The sequence below is a fragment of the Ursus maritimus genome, unplaced genomic scaffold (assembly GCF_017311325.1).
Source record: "Ursus maritimus isolate PB19 unplaced genomic scaffold, ASM1731132v1 scaffold_18, whole genome shotgun sequence".
In the NCBI taxonomy this organism is placed as follows: Eukaryota; Metazoa; Chordata; class Mammalia; order Carnivora; family Ursidae; genus Ursus; species Ursus maritimus.
The window spans coordinates 54,393,306-54,413,526 of NW_024424230.1; the positions used below are offsets into that span (position 1 = coordinate 54,393,306).

A 20,221-nucleotide genomic window follows, 5' to 3' on the forward strand; every position below is an offset into this window, starting at 1 on the left:
CTTTCTGCCAGTCCTAAGCAATAATTTATCAACTTTGTCTCTTTAGAGTTCCCTGTTTTGGACTTTCAGTGAATTAAATTACATAATATGTGGCCTTCTGTGACTGGTTTATTTCATTTAGCGTTACATTTTCATGGTTCATCCAAGAAAATACATCATGGTAGTATGTATCAGTACTTCTATTTTTATGGCCAAATAACATTCCCTTATATGGATTTCCACGTATTTTTTATCCATTCATTTATTGATAGACATTTGGGTTGCTTAGATCTTTCACTCATTATGAATAATGCTGCTATAAACACTTATACTTATGTGTAGAGATATGTTTTTACTTCTCTTGGGTATGTGGTGGGTAATAAAGCAACTTTATGTTGACTCATCTGAAGAACTTCCAGAACTTCCAAAGCAGCTGCCCCATTTTTACATTTTCACCAGTAGTGTGTGAGGTTTCAGATTTTTCCGTATTCTCACCAAAACTTGTTATAACCAGAAATTATTATTCTATCCATCCTCTTAGTATAAAGTGGTATCTTATTGTGGTTTTGATTTGAATTTCCCTGAAAACTAATGATGGTGAGCATCTTTTCATGTGCCTTATTGGCCATTGGTATATCATCGTTGGAGAAATGTCTATTTTGATTCTTTGCCAATTTTTGATTGGGTTGTCTTTTTACTGTTAAGTTGTAGGAGTTCTTCACATATTCTAGATACAAGTCCCTTATCAGATGTATGATTAGAAAATATTTTTCCCCTTCTGTGGGTTGTCTTCTCAGTTTCTTGATTGTGTTCTTCAATACATAAAGGTTTTTAATTATGATGAAGTATAGTTTATGTATTTCTTTTATTGTCATATATAAGAATCCTTTGTCAAATCTAAGATCATGAGGATTTGAACCCTATGTGTTCTAAGAATTTTAGTTTTAGTTCTTATATTTATGTCTTTGCTCCATTTTGAGTTATTTTTAGTATATGATACGAGGTAGGAGTAGACAAGTTCATTCTTTTGTATGTGGCTATCCAGTATCTCAACATCATTTGGTGAAAAAGACTACTCTTTCCCCAGTGAATGGTCTTGACGCTATGGTTGAAAATTGACCATAGATATATGTTTTTTTCCAGACTCTTAATTCTGTTCTTTTGATCTATATGTCTATCCTTATGCTAGGAACACAGTGTTTTGATTACTGTAGCTTTGTTTTAAGATTTGAAATTGGAAAAATGAGAGTCCTTCAACTTTTTTTTCCAAATAACTTTGATTATTTGGGGTTCCCTAATTTCCATATGATTTTTAGGGTCAGTTTTCCCATCTCTGGGGGAAAAAAATGGTAGTTGGAATTTTGATAGGGATTGCATTAAATATGTGGATCAATTTGGGATGGATTGCCATCTTAATAATATTACACTTTCTAGTCCATGAAAATGGATTATTATTCTATTTATGTAGGTTTTCTATAATTTAAAATTTCTTCTAACACTGTTCTATAGTTTTTAGTGTACAAGTCTTATACTTCCTGGATTAATTTTATTCCTAAATATTATTCTTGTTGATATTATGGCAAATGGAATTGTTTTCTTAATTTCATTTTTGGATCACTAATTGTATACAGAAATACAACTGATATTTCTATATTGATCTTGTATTCTGCAGTTTTGCTGAACTCATTTACACTAATAGTTTGATTTTGTGTTAATTCTTTAGTATTTCTACATATAAGGTCATGCTGTCAGTGAATGGAGATAATTTTCCTTCTTCCTTCCCAATCTGGGTGCCTTTTACCTCTTTTCTTGCTTAATTATCCTGGCTAGAACTCTGGTAAAATATTAAATAAGAAGACAAGAGCAGCGATCCTTGCTTTGTTTCTGATCTTAGTGGGAAATCTCAGTCTTTCATCATGAAGTATGATGCTAAATCTGTTTTTTTCACAGATAACCTTCATTGGTTTGAGAAAATTTCATTCTTTTATTTCCTTACTTTTTAAAATTCAATTTGTATAAACTGGAAAAACATAGTGCAGCCATTTCTCCCCACTGTACCCCATTCCCCACCTCGGCAACCACCAATCTGTTCTCTGTGTCTACGAGCTGGGATGTGTGTGTATGTGTGTGTGTGTGGTGTGTGTGTACACACACGTATATATATTCCAAGTATTCCAAATATAAAAGGGATCATACAGTATTTGTCTTCCTCTGTCTGACTTATTTCACTTGGCATTATGCCCTCAAAATCTTATCATTTTTTATAACATGGATGGGCCTCAAGAAAACTCTATTCTTAATTTGTTGGGTGCTTTTATGATGGAAAGGTGTTCAACTTTGTCAAAAGCTTTTACTTCCTCTATTGAGATGATCACTGTTTTTTCTTTTTTTCTTTCGTTCTATTAATATGATGTATTACGTATGATGTATGATGTAATGTGATTGTTTTTCGTATATCTATCGAACTAACCCTGCATTCTTGAGATAAATCCTACTTGGCCAAGGTATACAGTCCTTTTAATATGCTGCTAGATGGGTTGCTTGTATTTTGTTGAGGATTTTTACATCAACATTCATAAAGGATATTGGTTTGTAGTTTTTATTTCTTGTTATATCTTGTCTGGCTTTGGTATTGCAAATACTGACCTTATAGAATAAGCTAGGAAGTGTTCCTTTCTCTTCTATTTTTTAGAAGAGTTTAAGAATAATTGGTATTAATTCTTTAAATTTGCAGAATTGATCAACAAAAATGTCTGGATCTAGACTTTTCTTTGTAGGAATTTTTTTTAAATACTAGATTCAATCTTCTTACTTATTATAACTCTATTCAGACTTGCTGTTTCTTCTTCAGCCAGTGTTGTGAGTTTGTGTGTTTCTAGGATTTTGTCTGTTTCATCTTGTTTATCTAATTTGTTGGCGTACAAATTGTTCATGGTGTTCTCTTATAATTATTTTTATTTCTGTGAGATTGGTAGTAATGTCCCCACTTACATTCGGGATTTATAATTTGAATCTTCATTCTTTTTTCACAGTCTAGCCTAAACGGTTGTCAATTTTGTTGATATTTTGATAGGCCAACTTTTCTTTCATTGATTCTCTTGTTTTTCTGTTCTTAGTCCTTATTAAAATTCTCACCTTCGTTATTTATTTTGTTAAGCTTGTTTTGAGTTTCTTAATGTAGAAGGTTAGATTATTGAGTCGAGTTTGTTCTTTTTTAATGTAAACCTTTACATCTATAAATTTTCCTCTGAGAATTACTTTTGCTCTATCCCGTAAGTTTTGGTGTGTTGTGTTTCATTTTCACCCATCTCAAAGTACTTTTTGATTTTCCTTTGACCCGTTTATTATTTAAAAGTATGTTCTAATTTCCACACATTTGTGTATTTCCCAGATTCACTTCTGTTGCTGATTTCTCATTTAATTCCATAGTGGGTGGTCAATATACTTTATATTATTTTGATTTTCTTAATTTTTCTTAAAGATTTATTTATTTTTACAGGGAAGGGGGAGGGGCAGAGGGAAAGAATCTCAAGCAGACTACCCACTAAGCAAGGAGCCTGATGTGGGGCTTGATCTCACAACCCTGAGATCATGACCTCAGCCAAAATCAAGAGTTGGACGCTCAACTGACTGAGCCACCCAGGTGCCCCAATATTATTTTGATATTTTTAAATTAATTGAGACTCATTTTGTGGTCTAACATATTGTCTGTCCTGAAAAATGTTCTGTGTGTACTTAATGCGAATAGACTCTGCTGCTGCTGGGGTTCTGTAGATGTCTGCTATGTCTAGATGTTGATTTCTGTTTTCTCTCTGAAATGCCTAGTTCTTCTGTTACTGAAAGTGAGGTATTGAAATATTGAAATCTCTAGCTGTTGCAGAACTGTTTCTCCCTTCAATTCTTTTTTTTTTTTTTGCTATATGTCTTATGATATGTCTTTTGCTATGTGACTTTTGTTCCACCATTCCTCCATTACTGCCTTCATTTGTGTAGAGTATTTTCTAGTACACCACTTTTAATTATTTTACTATATAATTTTGTTGAAAGAAAGAAACTGTTGTTTCTTTTACTACACATTTTTTAATTATCTCCTTAGTAGTTGCCATGAGGATTACAAGTAACATCTTAATATATTGCAATCTAATACATATTAGTTTCACCTTCAATTCAATAGTATATAAAAACTTGTAAAGACCCCTATATCTCCTGCTTTATGCTGTTATTGCCACAAATTGCATCTTTATAAATTATGTGCCCATCAACATAGATTTATAATTGTTGCTTTATGCACTTATCTTTTAAATTAGATAGGAAAACAGGTGGAGTTATAAAAAATACATAATGCTGCCTTTTATATTTATGTATATAGTTATCTTTACTGGTGTTATTTCTTTATGTGGATTCAAGGTACTGTCTAGTGTCCCTTCATTTCAGTCTAAAGGACTATCTTTAACATTTCTTAGAGGGAAATTCTGCTAGGAGTGCTTTTATTTATCTTAGAATGTCTAATTTTTTTCATTTTTTAGTTGTTTAGCTTTTATTTAATAATCATAAACTTAACTGTAATTCAGCTGCATTTAGAGGGGGATAAGGAAACCATGGAACCCAAAGAATTGCAGCAAGAGCACAAAAATGATAAGCTGTTTTAAGCAGATGAGGATAAGGGGGTGCTCTTCTGAGCTACAGAAGGAATGTTCTGGTGGTTAAGAGAAAGCATAAGTCGAATTTATTAGATTTGCCTATTTCAGCAGTGGTGATCTTTTTGCTGGTCTTCCATTCTTGTACCCATAGTGCTCTGTGACTTCCACGGTATTCAGGCCCTCTTTCACCTTGGGAAAGACCACATGCTTGCCATCCAACCATTCAGTCTTGGCAGTGCCGTTGAAAAACTGGGAACCATTTGTGTTGGGTGCAACATTTGCCATGGACAAGATACCAGGCCCCATATGCTGTAGGATGAAATTTTCATCATCAAATTTCTCCCCATAGACTTGCCAGCAGTGTAATTATGGCATGGGAAATCACTGCCCTGGCACATAAATCCCAAATCTGTGAAAGCAGGAACCTTTATAACCTAATCTTTTTTCTCCAGTGCTCAGAGCATGAACATTTTCTGCTGTCTTTGGAACTGTGTCTGCAAGCAGCTCAAAGGAAATATAGCTGAAGGGCTCACTCACTTCTCAACAGCAGTTTAGAGCATGGGGTTCATTATGGCTGGTGACACAGGTAGATCTGGCATGGTGGCATCTAGAATGCCTCTTCTTTATTTTTTAAAGATTGTTTTTGCCAGGTAGAATTTTGCTTGACAGCTTTTTTTTTTTCTTTCAGCACTTTGACTATGTTATCCCATTGTCTTCTGGCTTTCATGGTTTCTGCTGGGGAATCAACTGTTATTCTTACTGAAAAAATCTCTTGTGCGTGCTGCGTTGCTTTTCTCTTGCTGCTTTCAAATACTTTGTCTTTTGACAATTTAATTATGATGTATCTTGGTGTGGATCTCTTTCAGTTTATCCTATTTGGAGGTTGTTGAGCTTTTTGAATAGGTAGATCAACGTTTTCAGCAAATTTGGGGAGTTTTCAGCCATTATTAATTACTTCAAATGTTCTCTCTGTCCCTTCTTATCTCTTCTTCTGGGACTCTTAATTTTGTATGTGTTGATGCATTTCATGTTGGATATTGTCCTACAATTCCCCTTAGGTTTTGTTCATTTTTCTTCATTCTTTTTTCTTCCTATTCTTCAGACTGTATAATATCAATCAATTTATCTTCAAATTTACTGATTTTTTTCTTCTGCCTCCTTAAATCTGCTGTTGAGCCCTTCTAGTGGATTTTTCATTTCAGTTGGACTTTTCAGTCCAGAATTGCCATTTGATTCCTTTTTATAATTTCTGTCTCTTTTTTGATATTCCCAGTTTGGTGAGATCTAATTCTCATGGTTTTCTTTAGTTCTTTAAACATGGTTTCCATTAGTTCTTTGAAAATATTTAAAATATCTTATTTGAAGGCTTTTACTAGTAAGTTTAATGTATAGGTTTCCTTCAGGAGTTTCTTTTGAAACTATTGAAACTACTTTTTACCTATGTATGGGCCATATTTTCTTGACCTTTTTTTGCCTGTCTCATTATTTTTTTGTTGTTGAAGAATGGACATTTTGTTTATTTATTTATTTGTTAAGATTTTTCTGTATTTATTTGACAGAGAGAGAGAGAGAGCACAAGCAGGGGGAGTGGCAGGCAGAGAGAGTAGCAGGCTTCCCACTGAGCAGGGAGCCCAATGCAGGACTCAGTCCCAGGACCTGGGGATCATGACTTGAGCCAAAGGCAGACACTTAACCAACTGAACCACCCAGGCGCCCCAAAGAATGGGCATTTTAAATATTACAATGTGGCAACCTTGGAAATAAGATTCTTCTCCCTCCTCCAGGATTTGTTGCTGGTTGTTGTAGCTGTTGTTATATTTGTTTAATTACTTTTCTACTGAGCTAATTTTGTAAAGTTTAAATTCTTTGTTTTGTGTGGCTACTGATGTCACTGCTCCATGAGCTTAGTGGTTAGCTAATGTTTGCAGAGATTTTCTTTTTTTTTTTTTGTTTTTTAATAATGATTTTTTATTATATTATGTCAGTCACCATACAGTACATCCCCGGTTTTCGATGTAAGGCTCGATGATTCATTAGTTGTGTATAACACCCAGTGCACCATGCAATATGTGCCCTCCTTACTACCCATCACCGGTCTATCCCATTCCCCCACCACCCTCCCCTCTGTAGCCCTCAGTTTGTTTCTCATAGTCCATAGTCTCTCATGTTTCATTCCCCCTTCTGAATACACCCCCTTTCTTTATCCCTTTCTTCCCCTACTGATCATTCTAGTTCTTATGTTCCATAGATGAGAGAAATCATATGATAGTTGTCTTTCTCTGCTTGACTTATTTCACTAAGCATTATCTCCTCCAGTGCCGTCCATGTTGTAGCAAATGTTGAGAACTCATTCTTTCTGATTGCTGAGTAATATTCCATTGTATATATGGACCACAACTTCTTAATCCAGTCATCTGTTGCTGGGCATCTCGGCTCCTTCCACGATTTAGCTATTGTGGACATTGCTGCTATGAACATTGGGGTGCATATGGCCCTTCTCTTCACTACGTCTGTATCTTTGGGGTAAATACCCAGTAGTGCAATGGCTGGATCATAGGGTAGCTCAATTTTTAACTTTTTAAGGGACCTCCACACTGTTTTCCAGAGTGGCTGTACCAACTTGCATTCCCACCAACAATGTAGGAGGGATCCCCTTTCTCCACCTCCTCTCCAACAATTGTTGTTTCTTGCCTTGTCTATTTTTGCCATTCTAACTGGCGTAAGGTGGTATCTCAGTGTGGTTTTGATTTGAATTTCCTTGATGGCTAATGATTTTGAACATTTTTTCATGTGTCTGTTAGCCATTTGTATGTCTTCATTGGAAAAGTGTCTGTTCATATCTTCTGCCCATTTTTTGATTTGTTTATTTGTTTCTCGTGTATTGAGTTTGAGAAGTTCTTTGTAGATCTTGGATACCAGTCCTTTATCTGTAGTGTCATTTGCAAATATCTTCTCCCATTCCGTGGGCTGCCTCTTAGTTTTTCTGACTGTTTCCTTGGATGTGCAGAAACTTTTAATCTTGATGAAGTCCCATAAATTCATTTTATCTTTTGTTTCTCTTGCCTTTGGGGATGTGTCATGAAAAAGGTTGCTTTGGCCGATGTCGTAGAGGTTGCTGCCTATGTTCTCCTCTAGAATTTTGATGGATTCCTGTCTCACATCGAGGTCTTTCATCCATTTGGAGTTTATTTTTGTGTATGGTGTGAGATAGTGGTCAAGTTTCATTCTTTTGCATGTAGCTGTCCAATTTTCCCAGCACCATTTATTGAAGAGACTGTCTTTTTCCCACCGGATGTTTTTTCCTGCTTTATCAAATATTAGTTGCCCAAAGAGCCGAGGGTCCATTTCTGGGCTCTCTATTCTGTTCCATTGGTCTATGTGTCTGTTTTTGTGCCAGTACCATGCTGTCTTTGTGATCACAGCTTTGTAGTACAGCTCGAAATCTGGCATTGTGATGCCCCCAGCTTTGTTTTTCCTTTTCAACAGTTCCTTGGAGATTCGGGGTCTTTTCTGGTTCCATACAAATTTAAGGACTATTTGTTCCAGTTCTTTGAAAAACGTTCTCGGTATTTTGATCGGGATAGCATTGAAAGTGTAGATTGCTCTGGGTAGCATGGACATTTTAACTATGTTAATTCTTCCAATCCATGAGCATGGAATATCTTTCCATCTTTTTATGTCTTCCTCAATGTCTTTTAAGAGTGATTTATAGTTTCTAGAATAAAGGTCCTTTACGTCTCTGGTTAAGTTAATTCCAAGGTAACGTATGGTTTTTGGTGCTATTGTAAATGGGATGGATTCCCTGATTTCTCTTTCTTCGTTCTCGTTATTCGTGTACAGAAATGCAACTGATTTCTGAGCATTGATTTTGTATCCCGCCACGTTACTGAATTGCTCTATAACTTCTAATAGTTTGGGAGTGGCTTCTTTTGGGTTTTCCATATAGAGTATCATGTCATTGCAGAGATTTTCTTAAACACCTTGTACTAAAAAACTCCCAGTCTTTGCAGATGAACCCTGTGTGTTTGGGCACATCTTCAGCATTCAACCAGACAGTTTATGACTCTGCCTGAGCCTTCACTTCCTGCCTAGACAGAGCCCAAAGGTCAGCCAGCTTAAGTTGACAGCTAAAGTTATTTTCAGGTCTTTTTTGAACACATGCACAGCCCTTGGCATGCATATGGCCTTCTAGATTCTCAGGAATATTTGGAGCTTTTCAAAGCCCTTATTCCCCAAAGCATCTGTCGCCAGCTTTGCGTCTCAAGCCTTTTAGTTAGTCTATTGCTTTCTCCAACTCTTACTCACTGCATCAGGCAGCAATAATTAAAACATTTGCTTAGAAATGTTTTCACCATCATACCACCTTTAGCACTGGTCAGGTTCCAAGTAGTCACGATAGAACCAAGCCTTCTGAACCAGTATTCTTGGGAGCCACCAACTAGGTCAGAACAAAGAATTAGAATTAGAATTCTTTGCGATTGAGTCATTCTGCCCCTTCTGTACCTGTACCGGGAATGCAGGCTGTTATTTGCAAGCCTGACACTGGACTAGGGAGCAGAGATGGGAAAAGTGTAAGTTTAAAGATTGCTGTATTTATTTATTTTAGAGACAGAGAGAGAGAGAGTATGAGTGAGGGGTGGGGCAGAGGGAGAGAGAGAATCCTCAAGCAGACTCCATACCAGGACCCTGAGATCATTACCTGAGCGGAAATCAAGAGTTGGCTGCTTAACCAACTGAGTCACCCAGGTGCCCCATTTTTCTTACTTAAACACTCCCCTGGTTGCATCCTTTGGGCTAGTATCCTCCGTGAATTAAAACCTTTCTCTGTGCCTCAGTTTTCTTACATTATAAATTGGGGAGAAAAGTAATGATACCTAATTCACAAAGTTGTCATTAGCATCAACTCACTTACCATGTGTAAAAAGCACTTTGTAAGTTGTATAATGCTATATGAATGTCAGCTATTTTAATTTTTTGGTTGTAACATTAGAGACATGAAAAAGGTAGAACTTAAAGTTTATAAGTACCATGGAAGCAAAGACTTAAAGTTGAAGAAATAGTCTTTCTTCAGTTCTATCGTACTATACCATGTGTTTACCTCTTAACTTTGATTAGAGTAGACAGTTCATTAACAGGTTACAAAGTTCAAAAGGTACAAAACACTGTAGAATAAATAATGGCCACCTCTGACTTCCCCTCCTGGAGACAAATAATATCACCAATGATAGGGTAGGTGTGCCCAAAAACATGCAGATGTATATACTTCCAAAGAGGCATTATGCACATGCAAACAAATATGAATGTATGTTTATTATGACTTTGTTAAATTAATATTTGTTGAGTGGAGCACAGGGCACTGGATGGTGAATCACACACATATCAACAATAAACCATAAGAGAAACTGAAATAGGAAAATTTAGTATTCACATGTTCGGGAGGAAGTACACAGCATGCCCCAAGGAGCCATATGGGCAGGTCAAGGCAGGATGCAGACATAGCCATAGAACCTAGGGCACATTTCTTTGTTAGGGTCTATGATGCAGTGCTTTGGGGTTCCCAGACTAAGGCCAGATTGGTCAATTCAAACCAAACGGGTGGGTTTTTGGTGAGCTCCACAGGGGTCTTATCTAAGGGGCACACAAAGGGATGACCCTCAGAGGTGGGAAGACTGTTAATCACAAAGGTTACAGGGAAGTCACATCAGGATTCCATGATTTGCTCATGACTTCATGGGTTTATGTCTAGGGCATGGGCTTGCATGAGAGACTACTGTCAGTTTAAGGTCACTGCAGGTTGCTTGGCCAAACAAAATGGATGCTGAGGTAGCAGCACCATGGAGTATAGCTGACCTGAACTCTCGACAGTGTTCTTCCCTCTTGTTTTGCATGAATGGTAACATACGTGAAATACTCTCCTGTGTCTTGCTTTACTGACTTAAAAATCATGGTGATTATTCCATATCATTATTCCATTATCAGTTTACAAAGCCTTCTTTGCTTCTTTTGCATGGTATTCCATAGACAGATCATAATTTATGTAAGCAATCCCATATTGTTGAACAATTAGATTGTGTCAGTCTTTTGCTAATAAGATTTATGCACCAGTGAACAAACTTGTATATATACATTATTTCTCACAAGTGAAATATAAACTTGTAGGATAAACTTACAGATGTAGCATAGTTGAGTCATTTTATACTTCGAAAAATATTTCCAAAATGTTTCCCATAAAGATAACAGTTTACACTTCCATAGTATGTACTTGTTTTCCCAACATTAATCCTGAGGACTAAATGTGTTTTATTTAGGTTATAAGCCCCAAGACTTCAAAGGTACTACAAAAATCACCCTCTTCGAGGAGAATGGTAAGAAAGAATTTCCTTTCCTCTCTTATTAACTCCCTACATGTATTCTCTGGCTGTGTCTATCACACCCGTGTATAATTTTGGTCATGATCTATCCCTCAAACTTGACATTCATGTGGCTGATGAAGAAATAGTGTAGGGAGAGAGTCAACTAACTGATGACTCAAAACATATGGTTAGGCAGCCTGTACACAAGTATGAATATTGTAGGAATTTATAGGGAAAATGTGATTATTATGATCACAGGTTCAGTAATGTCAGGAAAGTGGGATTTATCTTATAGAAGTTTCTGGGGGATGCTGGAAGAGGAAGGGCATGAAATAACCAAAACAGTGTTTTAGGAGTTTAGTCTTGGCTCCAATGACCTGACACCCTGCACCCTCCTCCCCAAGTCCATCTCCCTCAACATCCATTCCCTGGCATGCTTTCGTGGTTCTTACTAGTTATAGTATAAAAGTATCATAATAATTGACACTATTTCAAAATATTTTCTATTAGTTTCCTACCACAGACTAGGTAGCTTAAAATATTAGAAATCTATTCTCTCACAGTTCTGCAGGCTGGAAGTCTGAAATCAAGGTGCCTGCTTAGTTCGTTCCTTCTGAAGGCTGTGAGAGAAGGATCTGTTCTTGACATCATTCCTAGCTTTTGGTGATGCCACCAATTCTTGGTATTCCGTAGCTTATAGATACATCACTTCAATCTCCACCGCCATCTCTACACACTGTGTGTGTGTGTGTGTGTGTGTGTGTGTGTGTGTGTGTGTCTTCGCCTCTTGTAAGAACAGTAGCCATGTTGGATATACATCCACCCTACTCCATCTACTTCATCTGAGCTAATTACAACTGCAGTGACCCTATTTCCAAATAAGGTTATATTCTCAGCTACTGGGGGTTAGGATTTCAACATATCTTTTGGGGGGACACAGTTCAACCCATAACATATTCCTTTCAGGGTATATATTGAGTCAGTTCAACTTAAACCTTCTTATATCAACCATGCCATCTTTTGAGAATGTTCAAATTTAAAATGATTACCTGAGGAGTTAGCCAGATCCTCAGATACGAATTTATTTAGATTTATATCTAGATAGATAATTAATTTTTAAAATACTCAAAATTTGGAAACAAAAGGAATTTCCCCAGCCAATGACAAAAACAGGAATTTCTGTTAATTAGACCATGCCATTCTTTGATTATTTAATTTAACTTAACAAGAGCTCCAAGGTAGGTCTGCAGGCCAGTCTTGTCATATGAAAACAGAGATACTCAGCAGTCCATACGCTGCTCTTCAGAGTGTTATCACACTCTTTGAGGGATCAAGTTTTAAGTGGTCATTTGGAATTCAAGTTGGGACCCCCAATCATTGTTATTAACTAAAGAAAAAGGATATTTAAAAAGCTGTATTTTCTAATTGATTCTCAAATTTTTCAGAAGGTTGATCTTAAAATACATTGAAATACAGAGTGCTGCTTAAAGTAAGCTTAATTAGGGCACAGTTCAAGGAAATGAACTGATAGAAACATGAGATTTTGTCATAACCTAGTGTTACTTCTCTCATTTTAAGGCATTATAGCAAGGCCTTAAGCATGTAACAAAAGTAAAATCCCAGGTTAAGTTTAGTGAATCTCCTATTAACTAGAAAGTAGTGTTTCATTCTGGTTAAATACTGGTCACATTCACATGTTTTCCTAATTCACATTGCCACTGATTTTCATATCTCTTAAGTGCAGTCATTAAAGTGATATTCATCCTAGTTTGACAGAATGTACTGAATTTTTCCTCATTGGCAGTCTGACGTGCCGGAAGGAGTCATAAGGGTCCATGCTCCACTTCTCTCTAAGGTGTCCATGGCCATTCAACTCACTAGTCACACCAAAGCCAAAGACATACTGGCAAAATTTCAATATGAGAACAGGTGAGTAAAAGTGAATATAGGTCTCTTGTACAAGGAAGGTGATCTTTTATCAGATGAGTAACTTTCTAGGCATTTACAAACTTGACCTTCTTGGAAAATTAGAACCTGTTACTTTGGGGAATTTACCAAAAGAGTAAGTCAAAAGTAGAGAAGGGGATTAAGTAGACCATAGAATTGTTCATAACAGAAGTGTGTTTTGTTTTGTTTTTTAAGAAATTTCTACAAATAGAATTCTTAATAAGTATCTTCCATTTTGGGATTTCATTTACACATGAGTTTTACTTTTTATTAGAATAAAAAATATAGCAAGTTAGTTTTAGAGATAACTTGGAATACCATTCCAGGCTTCACTGAGCTTCAGCATGCCTAGATCAGATAAAGTTTATGTAGTTAAATGGACATCATAGCTGTTTTTTAACTTAAAACATACTACTAATAAATCTTGAGATGAGAATTTTATTTACAAATAAAGTCCTTTTGCTCATCTCCCATAAGTCACCTTGAAGCAGCATTAATCAGGTAATTTTTCTCTAGGCATGCTTATTTGAGGATAAACATTTGCCCTGAGGTTTTTAAAAGATGAGAAGCATGAGAGGCACTAGTTTAAATCCTCCATTAGAGAGCCGGTACAGCTTCATGGTCTCTAGTAAAACTGATGGATATTCCTTTTATTCTTTCTTTTTGTTGTTGTTGTTGTTGTTTTTAGAGAGTGAGAGCAAGCAGGGGATTGGGAAGGGGAGAGGGAGAGGGAGAGAATCTTAAGCAGACTCTGTGCTGAGCACAGAGCCCAATGTGGGGCTTGATCTCACAACCCTGAGATCGTGACCTGAGCTAAAATCAAGAGTTGGACACTTAACTGAAGCACACAGGTGCCCCAGACTGATGGAAATTCCTCAAGAGAAGCTTTACAACCATGTTAAGAAGGAGTACCTATGTTGGGGGGGGAGCCAATTGTGGAAGATTACATACCATAAGACTCCATTTATATAACATTTTGAAGTGAAAAATTTTAGAAATGGAGGGTAGGTTAGTAGTTTCTGGGAGGTGAGGAGAGGAGATCATGGGAGGGCGATGGGTATGGTCATAAAAGGGCAACACAAGGATCTGACAGTGTGGGAGTTGCACAGTATCTTGACTCTGGTAGATCAAAGAGCCTCTACAAGTTGTACTGAACTTAATACACACACACAAATGAGTACAAGTAAAGTGGGAAATTTGAATAGGATAGGTGGATCATACCAATGTCAGTATGCTAACTGTGACGTTATACTTACTTGTATAAAATGTTACCATTTGGGGAGAAGTGGGCAAAGAGTATGAGGAATTTTTCTATATTATTTCTTACAACTATATATGAATCTACCACTATCTCAATAAAAATATTTCAGTTTAAAAAAACAAGAGTAGCCAATAGAAGTAATCTATGGTGTTACAGGCCAGAACAGTGGCTTTCTATGAGGGTGGAAGGGATAGTGACTAAGAAGCCATGACAGTGGCTTTTGAGAAGTTCCTTTGTTAGATTATGGGGGCTGGTTACATGATATATTCACTTTGTGAAAATTCTTCAAGTATTCTATGATACGTGCATGCTTTGTATCTTCTCTTTCTCTCTCTCCATATACATGTGTATATATATACATATATATGTGTATATATATGAGCATACATAAAAAAGAAAAGAGGAATAGATGGGGTCAACAGGAGCCCAGAACACTTACTTCTCTCTGTTGCTGGAGCACTGTAAGTAGTTACTGTTAGGGCAGTAATAGAGAGACTTGAAATTCCACTGGGGGGATGTGAACATCCCATAGATTGCTAGTCACGTGCACGACAGAATTTCCTCTGTACTCCTGTAGACCTGTTGTAGAATGAAAATCTTCTAATAAAAATAAATTAGAATCAGTGACTATAGATAGATATAAATCCTTTGTACGAACTTCGTAAGATGTTTAGTCCATTTTCCTCACTAGTTAGAACTGTGGCCAATTTCAGTTTAGTGTAAACTGGCCCATTTTTGCCTGTTTCACTAGAGGCTTATTTTCTGACTCCTAACTACTTCTGTTTAAGTAAAAAAAGGGGAGAGAAGTCCCATTCCTCCCAAGTCCTCCCTCTTCTGACTAAAAACCCTTGGACATAACACACTGACAAGCATAGGGAGACTCTAAAAGGTAGAGAGACGAGTGCTGACTGCCTAGGGACATCGGGCCTGTGCACCAACGTGGTGGTGAATTCCTGGATTTCCTTATTGCCTCCCATATGCGCAGGCGGGGTGCTGCAGGAACCTTCAGCCTGGAATAGGAACACACAATAAACAAGCTCCAAGAAGAGCCTGTTAACACAGCCAAAGGACTGGAGAGAAGGTGGCCTAACCACAAAAAAAACATTTTGGCAATACCTGCCCTACTCCAACCAAACACTAATAGAAAAAGCACACAACTACACCTGTGTTTTCAGTGGGACCAAGCAGGTCACTGATCTACATGCCCCACCCAACAGAATCAGGTGACCGTCCAGTTTCCAACCACAACAGTGGCAGCAGGGTCCTGCCTCGAGCGGTGTCTCCTCCACCCAGCAGCAGTGAGACCTAACAAATCAGTGCAAGGCAGTTATAGACCAGCTTCACCCCACCCTCAGAGTGAGTAGGGTCCAGTGAAGAGCAGAGCTTTACCCTCACCCAACAGCAACAAAACAGCGAGAGTCAACCTTGTTTCTTCTCTCCCTGGTGGCAGCAAAGCCCAGGAGGGAGCTGATCTTACACCCCCAATCAGAGGCAGCAAAGCAGTACCAGTTGGTGCCCCACTTTTACTGGGCAGGTGTCAGTGGGGCCCAGCAAAAAGCTGAACATACACACCCACCCAGACCTTGTGCTAAACTTCCACAGGAGGAATGCCTGCCAAAAAATGATGACTAAATAAGATCCAGAGTCTCATAATATCCAAAGTGTCTGTGATAGGATACAAAATCACTCATTATACCTAAAACAAAGAAAATCACAATAGGAATGAGAAAAAGACATTTGAGAAATGCCAGCGCTAAATTGAATTGGATGTTAGAATTATTGGACAAGGATTTTACAGCAGCCATCACACACACACACAAAAATGCTTCAGCAAGCAATTATGAATTCTCTTGAAACAAATGAAAAAATAGAAAATTTCAGCAAACAGATAGAGTTATAAAAAAGAATGAAATGAAAATTATGTAACTGAAAGAATAGCTGAAACTCACTGGATGGGCTCAGTAGTGGAGTGTAGATGACAGAGGATATAATCAGTAAACTTGAGGAGTATCAGTAGCAGAAGCCTAATGAGACATGACTATGTATTAGTTTCCCAGTATTTCCATAACAAAGTACCTCAAACTAGGTGGCTTAAAACAATAGAAATGTATTCTCTCAGTTCAGGCCAGGAGTCTGAAACAAATGGTGTCAGCGGGGTTGGTTCCTTCTGGAGGCTGTGAGGGAGAAACTCTCCCATGCCTCTCTCCTAGCTTCTAATGGTTGCCAACATCCATGGCATCCCATGGTTTATAGCTGTATCACTCCAATCTCTCCATCGTCACATCCTCTCTGTGTTTCTCTGTATTTTTCCCCCTTATAAGGATTCACTGGATTTTTGGGGGTCCCCTGAATCCAGGATGATTTCGTCTCTAGATTCTTAACTGATTACATCTGCAAATAACCCTATATTCAAATAAAGTCAGATTATGAGCATCCGGGCAGACATGAGTTTTGGAAGGGACACTATTCAAACACTTATAGTTACTGAATATACTGCAATATTCTGGATGGGTCCCTAGAACAGTACATAGATGGCTACGTAAAAACCAAGAACATCTGAATAAAGTATGAACCTTGGTTAATAAAAAATGTATTAGTATTCGTTAGTTGTGACAAATGTACTATATTCACGTTAGATGTTAATAATAGGGGAACAGGGTGTGGGGAATATGGGAACTGTCTATACTATCTTCACAATTTTTCTCTAAATCATAAAAGAGTTCTAAAACTAAATTCGTTTGTAAAATTTGTCAGAGTTTTACCGTGTAGGAGAACTACTACTTATTAATGGTAAAAAAACAATTTCAGGGTAAAATAGGTAAGGTTTAGTTATGCTAGAATTTTAGGACTATCATTGTTTTAAAAATGAAAACCACATATGCATTAATGGTCCTCTTCATTTAACTTCTGTTATTTTTAATTTAAAGAACTAAGAATAAATAGAATTAAATGTTTATTTTTTAAAGTATGAGGGTAAAGAGAACTGTTGGGAGTAGGTTTCTACACATCACTCAAAATAGTAAAACATCAATCCTAATAGACCATGATAAGTTACTACAGTGCCAGAGAAACCACACACACACACACACACACACACACACACAACCCATACAAGGCAGTATATGAAAAAACACTATAAATAAGTCAAGATGTAATCATAAAAGATAGACCATATCTTGGGCCATAAAATAAATTTCAGTGAATTTAAAATAGTTGAAATCATACAGAATATCTTTTCTGACCATGAAGGAATCTAACTAGATGCAAATAACAGCAAAACATCATCATTTCCAAATATTTGAAAATTAAACCACACACTTCAGAATGATCCATGGGTCAAAGAGGAAGTGTTAAAGGAAACTGTTAAAAGTACATAGAATGAAAATAAAACTGCACCTTTTTTTGTACAGTACAGCTAAAGCCATACTGAGAGAAAATTTATAGCAATAAGTGCATACATTTAAAAAGAGGGCAAGATCTCAGAGCAAGTAAGTTGCTACCTCTAGAAACTTGAAAAATAAGAACAAAATAAACACGAAGCAAGCAGGATGAAGCAAATGATAGAAGAGCAGAAATCAGTGAGATTGAAAACAGGAAAATGATAGAGATCAGTGAAACAAAAAGGTAGTTCTTTTTAAAAAACAATTAAAATTGATAAACTTTTAGAAAGACTAACAAAAATGAAAAGAAATCATCAATATTAAGAATAAAATAGGAAATATCCCTGTATACAATGCTTCTCTTAAAAGGATAAGTAAATACTGTGAACAAACTATATACCCAAAATCAAAAACTTAGAAGAAATGGACCATTTCCTCAAAACCCACAAATTACCAAAAGACAACCAAGATGAAATAGTTGTGTAGCCCTTAAAGAAATTGAATCTTTAAAGGTTTCCCAAAAAAAAGAAATCTTCAAGCCCAGATGGTTTCACTGGAGAATTCTAGCAAATGTTTTTTAAAAAATGAACACCAGTTTAGCACATTCTTTTTCCAGAAAGTAGAAGAGGAAGGGACACTACCTAACTCATTTTATGAAATTGGTATTGACCAGATACCAAAGACAATAAACAAACACTGAAGACTAATATCTCTCATGAACTTAGACACAAAATCCTCAACAAAACATCAGCAAATCTAATCCAACATGTATTGAAGGAATTACAGTGAACAATTGGGATTCATTTCAGGTATGCAGGTTTGGCTCAATATTTAGAAATTAATGTAATCTACCACTGGATTGGAGAAAAATCATATGATCATGTTAATTGATACAGAAGAAGCATTTGACAAAATCCAGTACCCTTTCATGATAAAAACCCTCAGTGAACTAGGAAAAGGGAAGACGTCCTCATCTTGATAAAGACCATCTACAAAAATCTACAGCTCGCATTATACTTAACAACGAAAGATTGACTTCTTTCCTTCCAAGATCAAGAACACTACTTTTATTCAAAATACTTTTAGAAGGGGTGCCTGGGTGGCTTAGCCGTTAAGCGTCTGCCTTCGGCTCAGGGCATGATCCCGGCGTTCTGGGATCGAGCCCCACATCAGGCTCCTCTGCTGGGAGCCTGCTTCTTCCTCTCCCACTCCCCCTGCTTGTGTTCCCTCTCTCGCTGGCTGTCTCTATCTCTGTCAAATAAATAAATAAAATCTTAAAAAAAAAAACCAAAATACTTTTAGAAGATTAAGCCACTGCAATAATGGAATGGAATGGAATGGAATGGAATGGAAAGGAAAGGAAAGGAAAGGAAAGGAAAGGAAAGGAAAGGAAAGGAAAGGAAAGGAAAGGAAAGGAAAGGAAAGGAAAGGAGGAAGGAAGGAAGAAGGAAGGAAGGAAAGAAGAGAAGGGAAAGGAAGGAAGGAAGAAAGAAAAAGAGAGGAAGGGAGGAAGGCAGGAAGGAAGGAAAGGGAAGGGAAAGGAAAAAAGAAAGGAAAGAAAGATTGTAGAGGAAGAACAAACTGTCCATAACAAAGTTTATCATTTTAAATTTACAGTTCATAGTATTAAGTACATTCACATTATTGTATAATCATTACCACCATCTACAGAAAGATTTTTATCGTTCCATACTCAGACTCTATCCCTGGTAAACAATAACTCCTCATTTCTCCCTCCCTCAGCCACTGGCAACCACTCTTCTACTTTCTGTCTCCATGAATTTGACAATTCTAATAATTTTTAAAGATTTATTTATTTATTTTGGAGAGAAGGGAGGAGGGGCAGAGGGAGAGAATCCCAAGCAGACTCCCTGCTGAGCACGGAGCCAGTTGCAGGGCTTGATCTCACAACCCTGAGATGATGACCTGACCAGAAAATCAAGAGTTGTACACCTAACGAACTGAGCCACCCAGGCGCCCCTCTAATAACTGATTTTTGACAACAATACAAAAGCAATTCAATGGATGAAAGACAGCCTTTTAAACAAATGATAAATGGTACTCTAGCAGCTGGATATCTGTAGACAAAAAAACAACCCAGGATGGATCACAGATTTAAATGTAAAACTATAAAACTTTTAGAAAATAGCAAAGGAGAAAACCTCTGTGATGTAGGACTAATAAAGAGTTATTAAAGTTGAAATCACAAGCATGATCCAAGGATGTCTGAGTGGTTCATTCAGTTGAGTGACCAACTCTTGATTTCAGCTCAGGTCGGGATCTCAGGGTCCTGAGATCAAGCCCTGTGTTGGACTTCATGCTCAGCAGGGGAGTCTGCTTGAGAGTCTTTCCCTCTGCCCCTTCACCCATGCTTTCTATCTCTCTTTCTCTCTCTAAAATAAATAAATAAATCTTAAAAAAAAAAAAAAAAACAAAACCCAGCATGATCCATAAGAGGTAAAAATGGATTAATCTGACATCATCAAGATTGAAAACTTACTGAAAGACTCAATGAAAAGGATGAAAAGACAAAGATATCCAGCAACTAACTAGTATCTAGAATATATAAAGATCAATACTCAACAATAAGAAAAAAAATCCAATTTAAAAATGAGCAAGGGGTGTCTGGGTGGCTCAGTCAGTTAAGCATCTGCCTTTGGC

General features: G+C 37.0%; 1 protein-coding gene across 1 annotated transcript in view; it reads left to right on the forward strand.

The window, feature by feature from the left end:
- ARHGAP28 (Rho GTPase activating protein 28) overlaps nucleotides 1–20,221 on the forward strand; it is a 199,904-nt gene that overhangs the window by 171,894 nt on the left and 7,789 nt on the right. Inside the window, exons 15-16 of the mRNA XM_040632704.1 lie at nucleotides 10,928–10,984; nucleotides 12,777–12,901. Of these exons, the coding sequence (XP_040488638.1) occupies nucleotides 10,928–10,984; nucleotides 12,777–12,901 (182 nt within the window). The remainder of the gene's footprint in view (nucleotides 1–10,927; nucleotides 10,985–12,776; nucleotides 12,902–20,221) is intronic.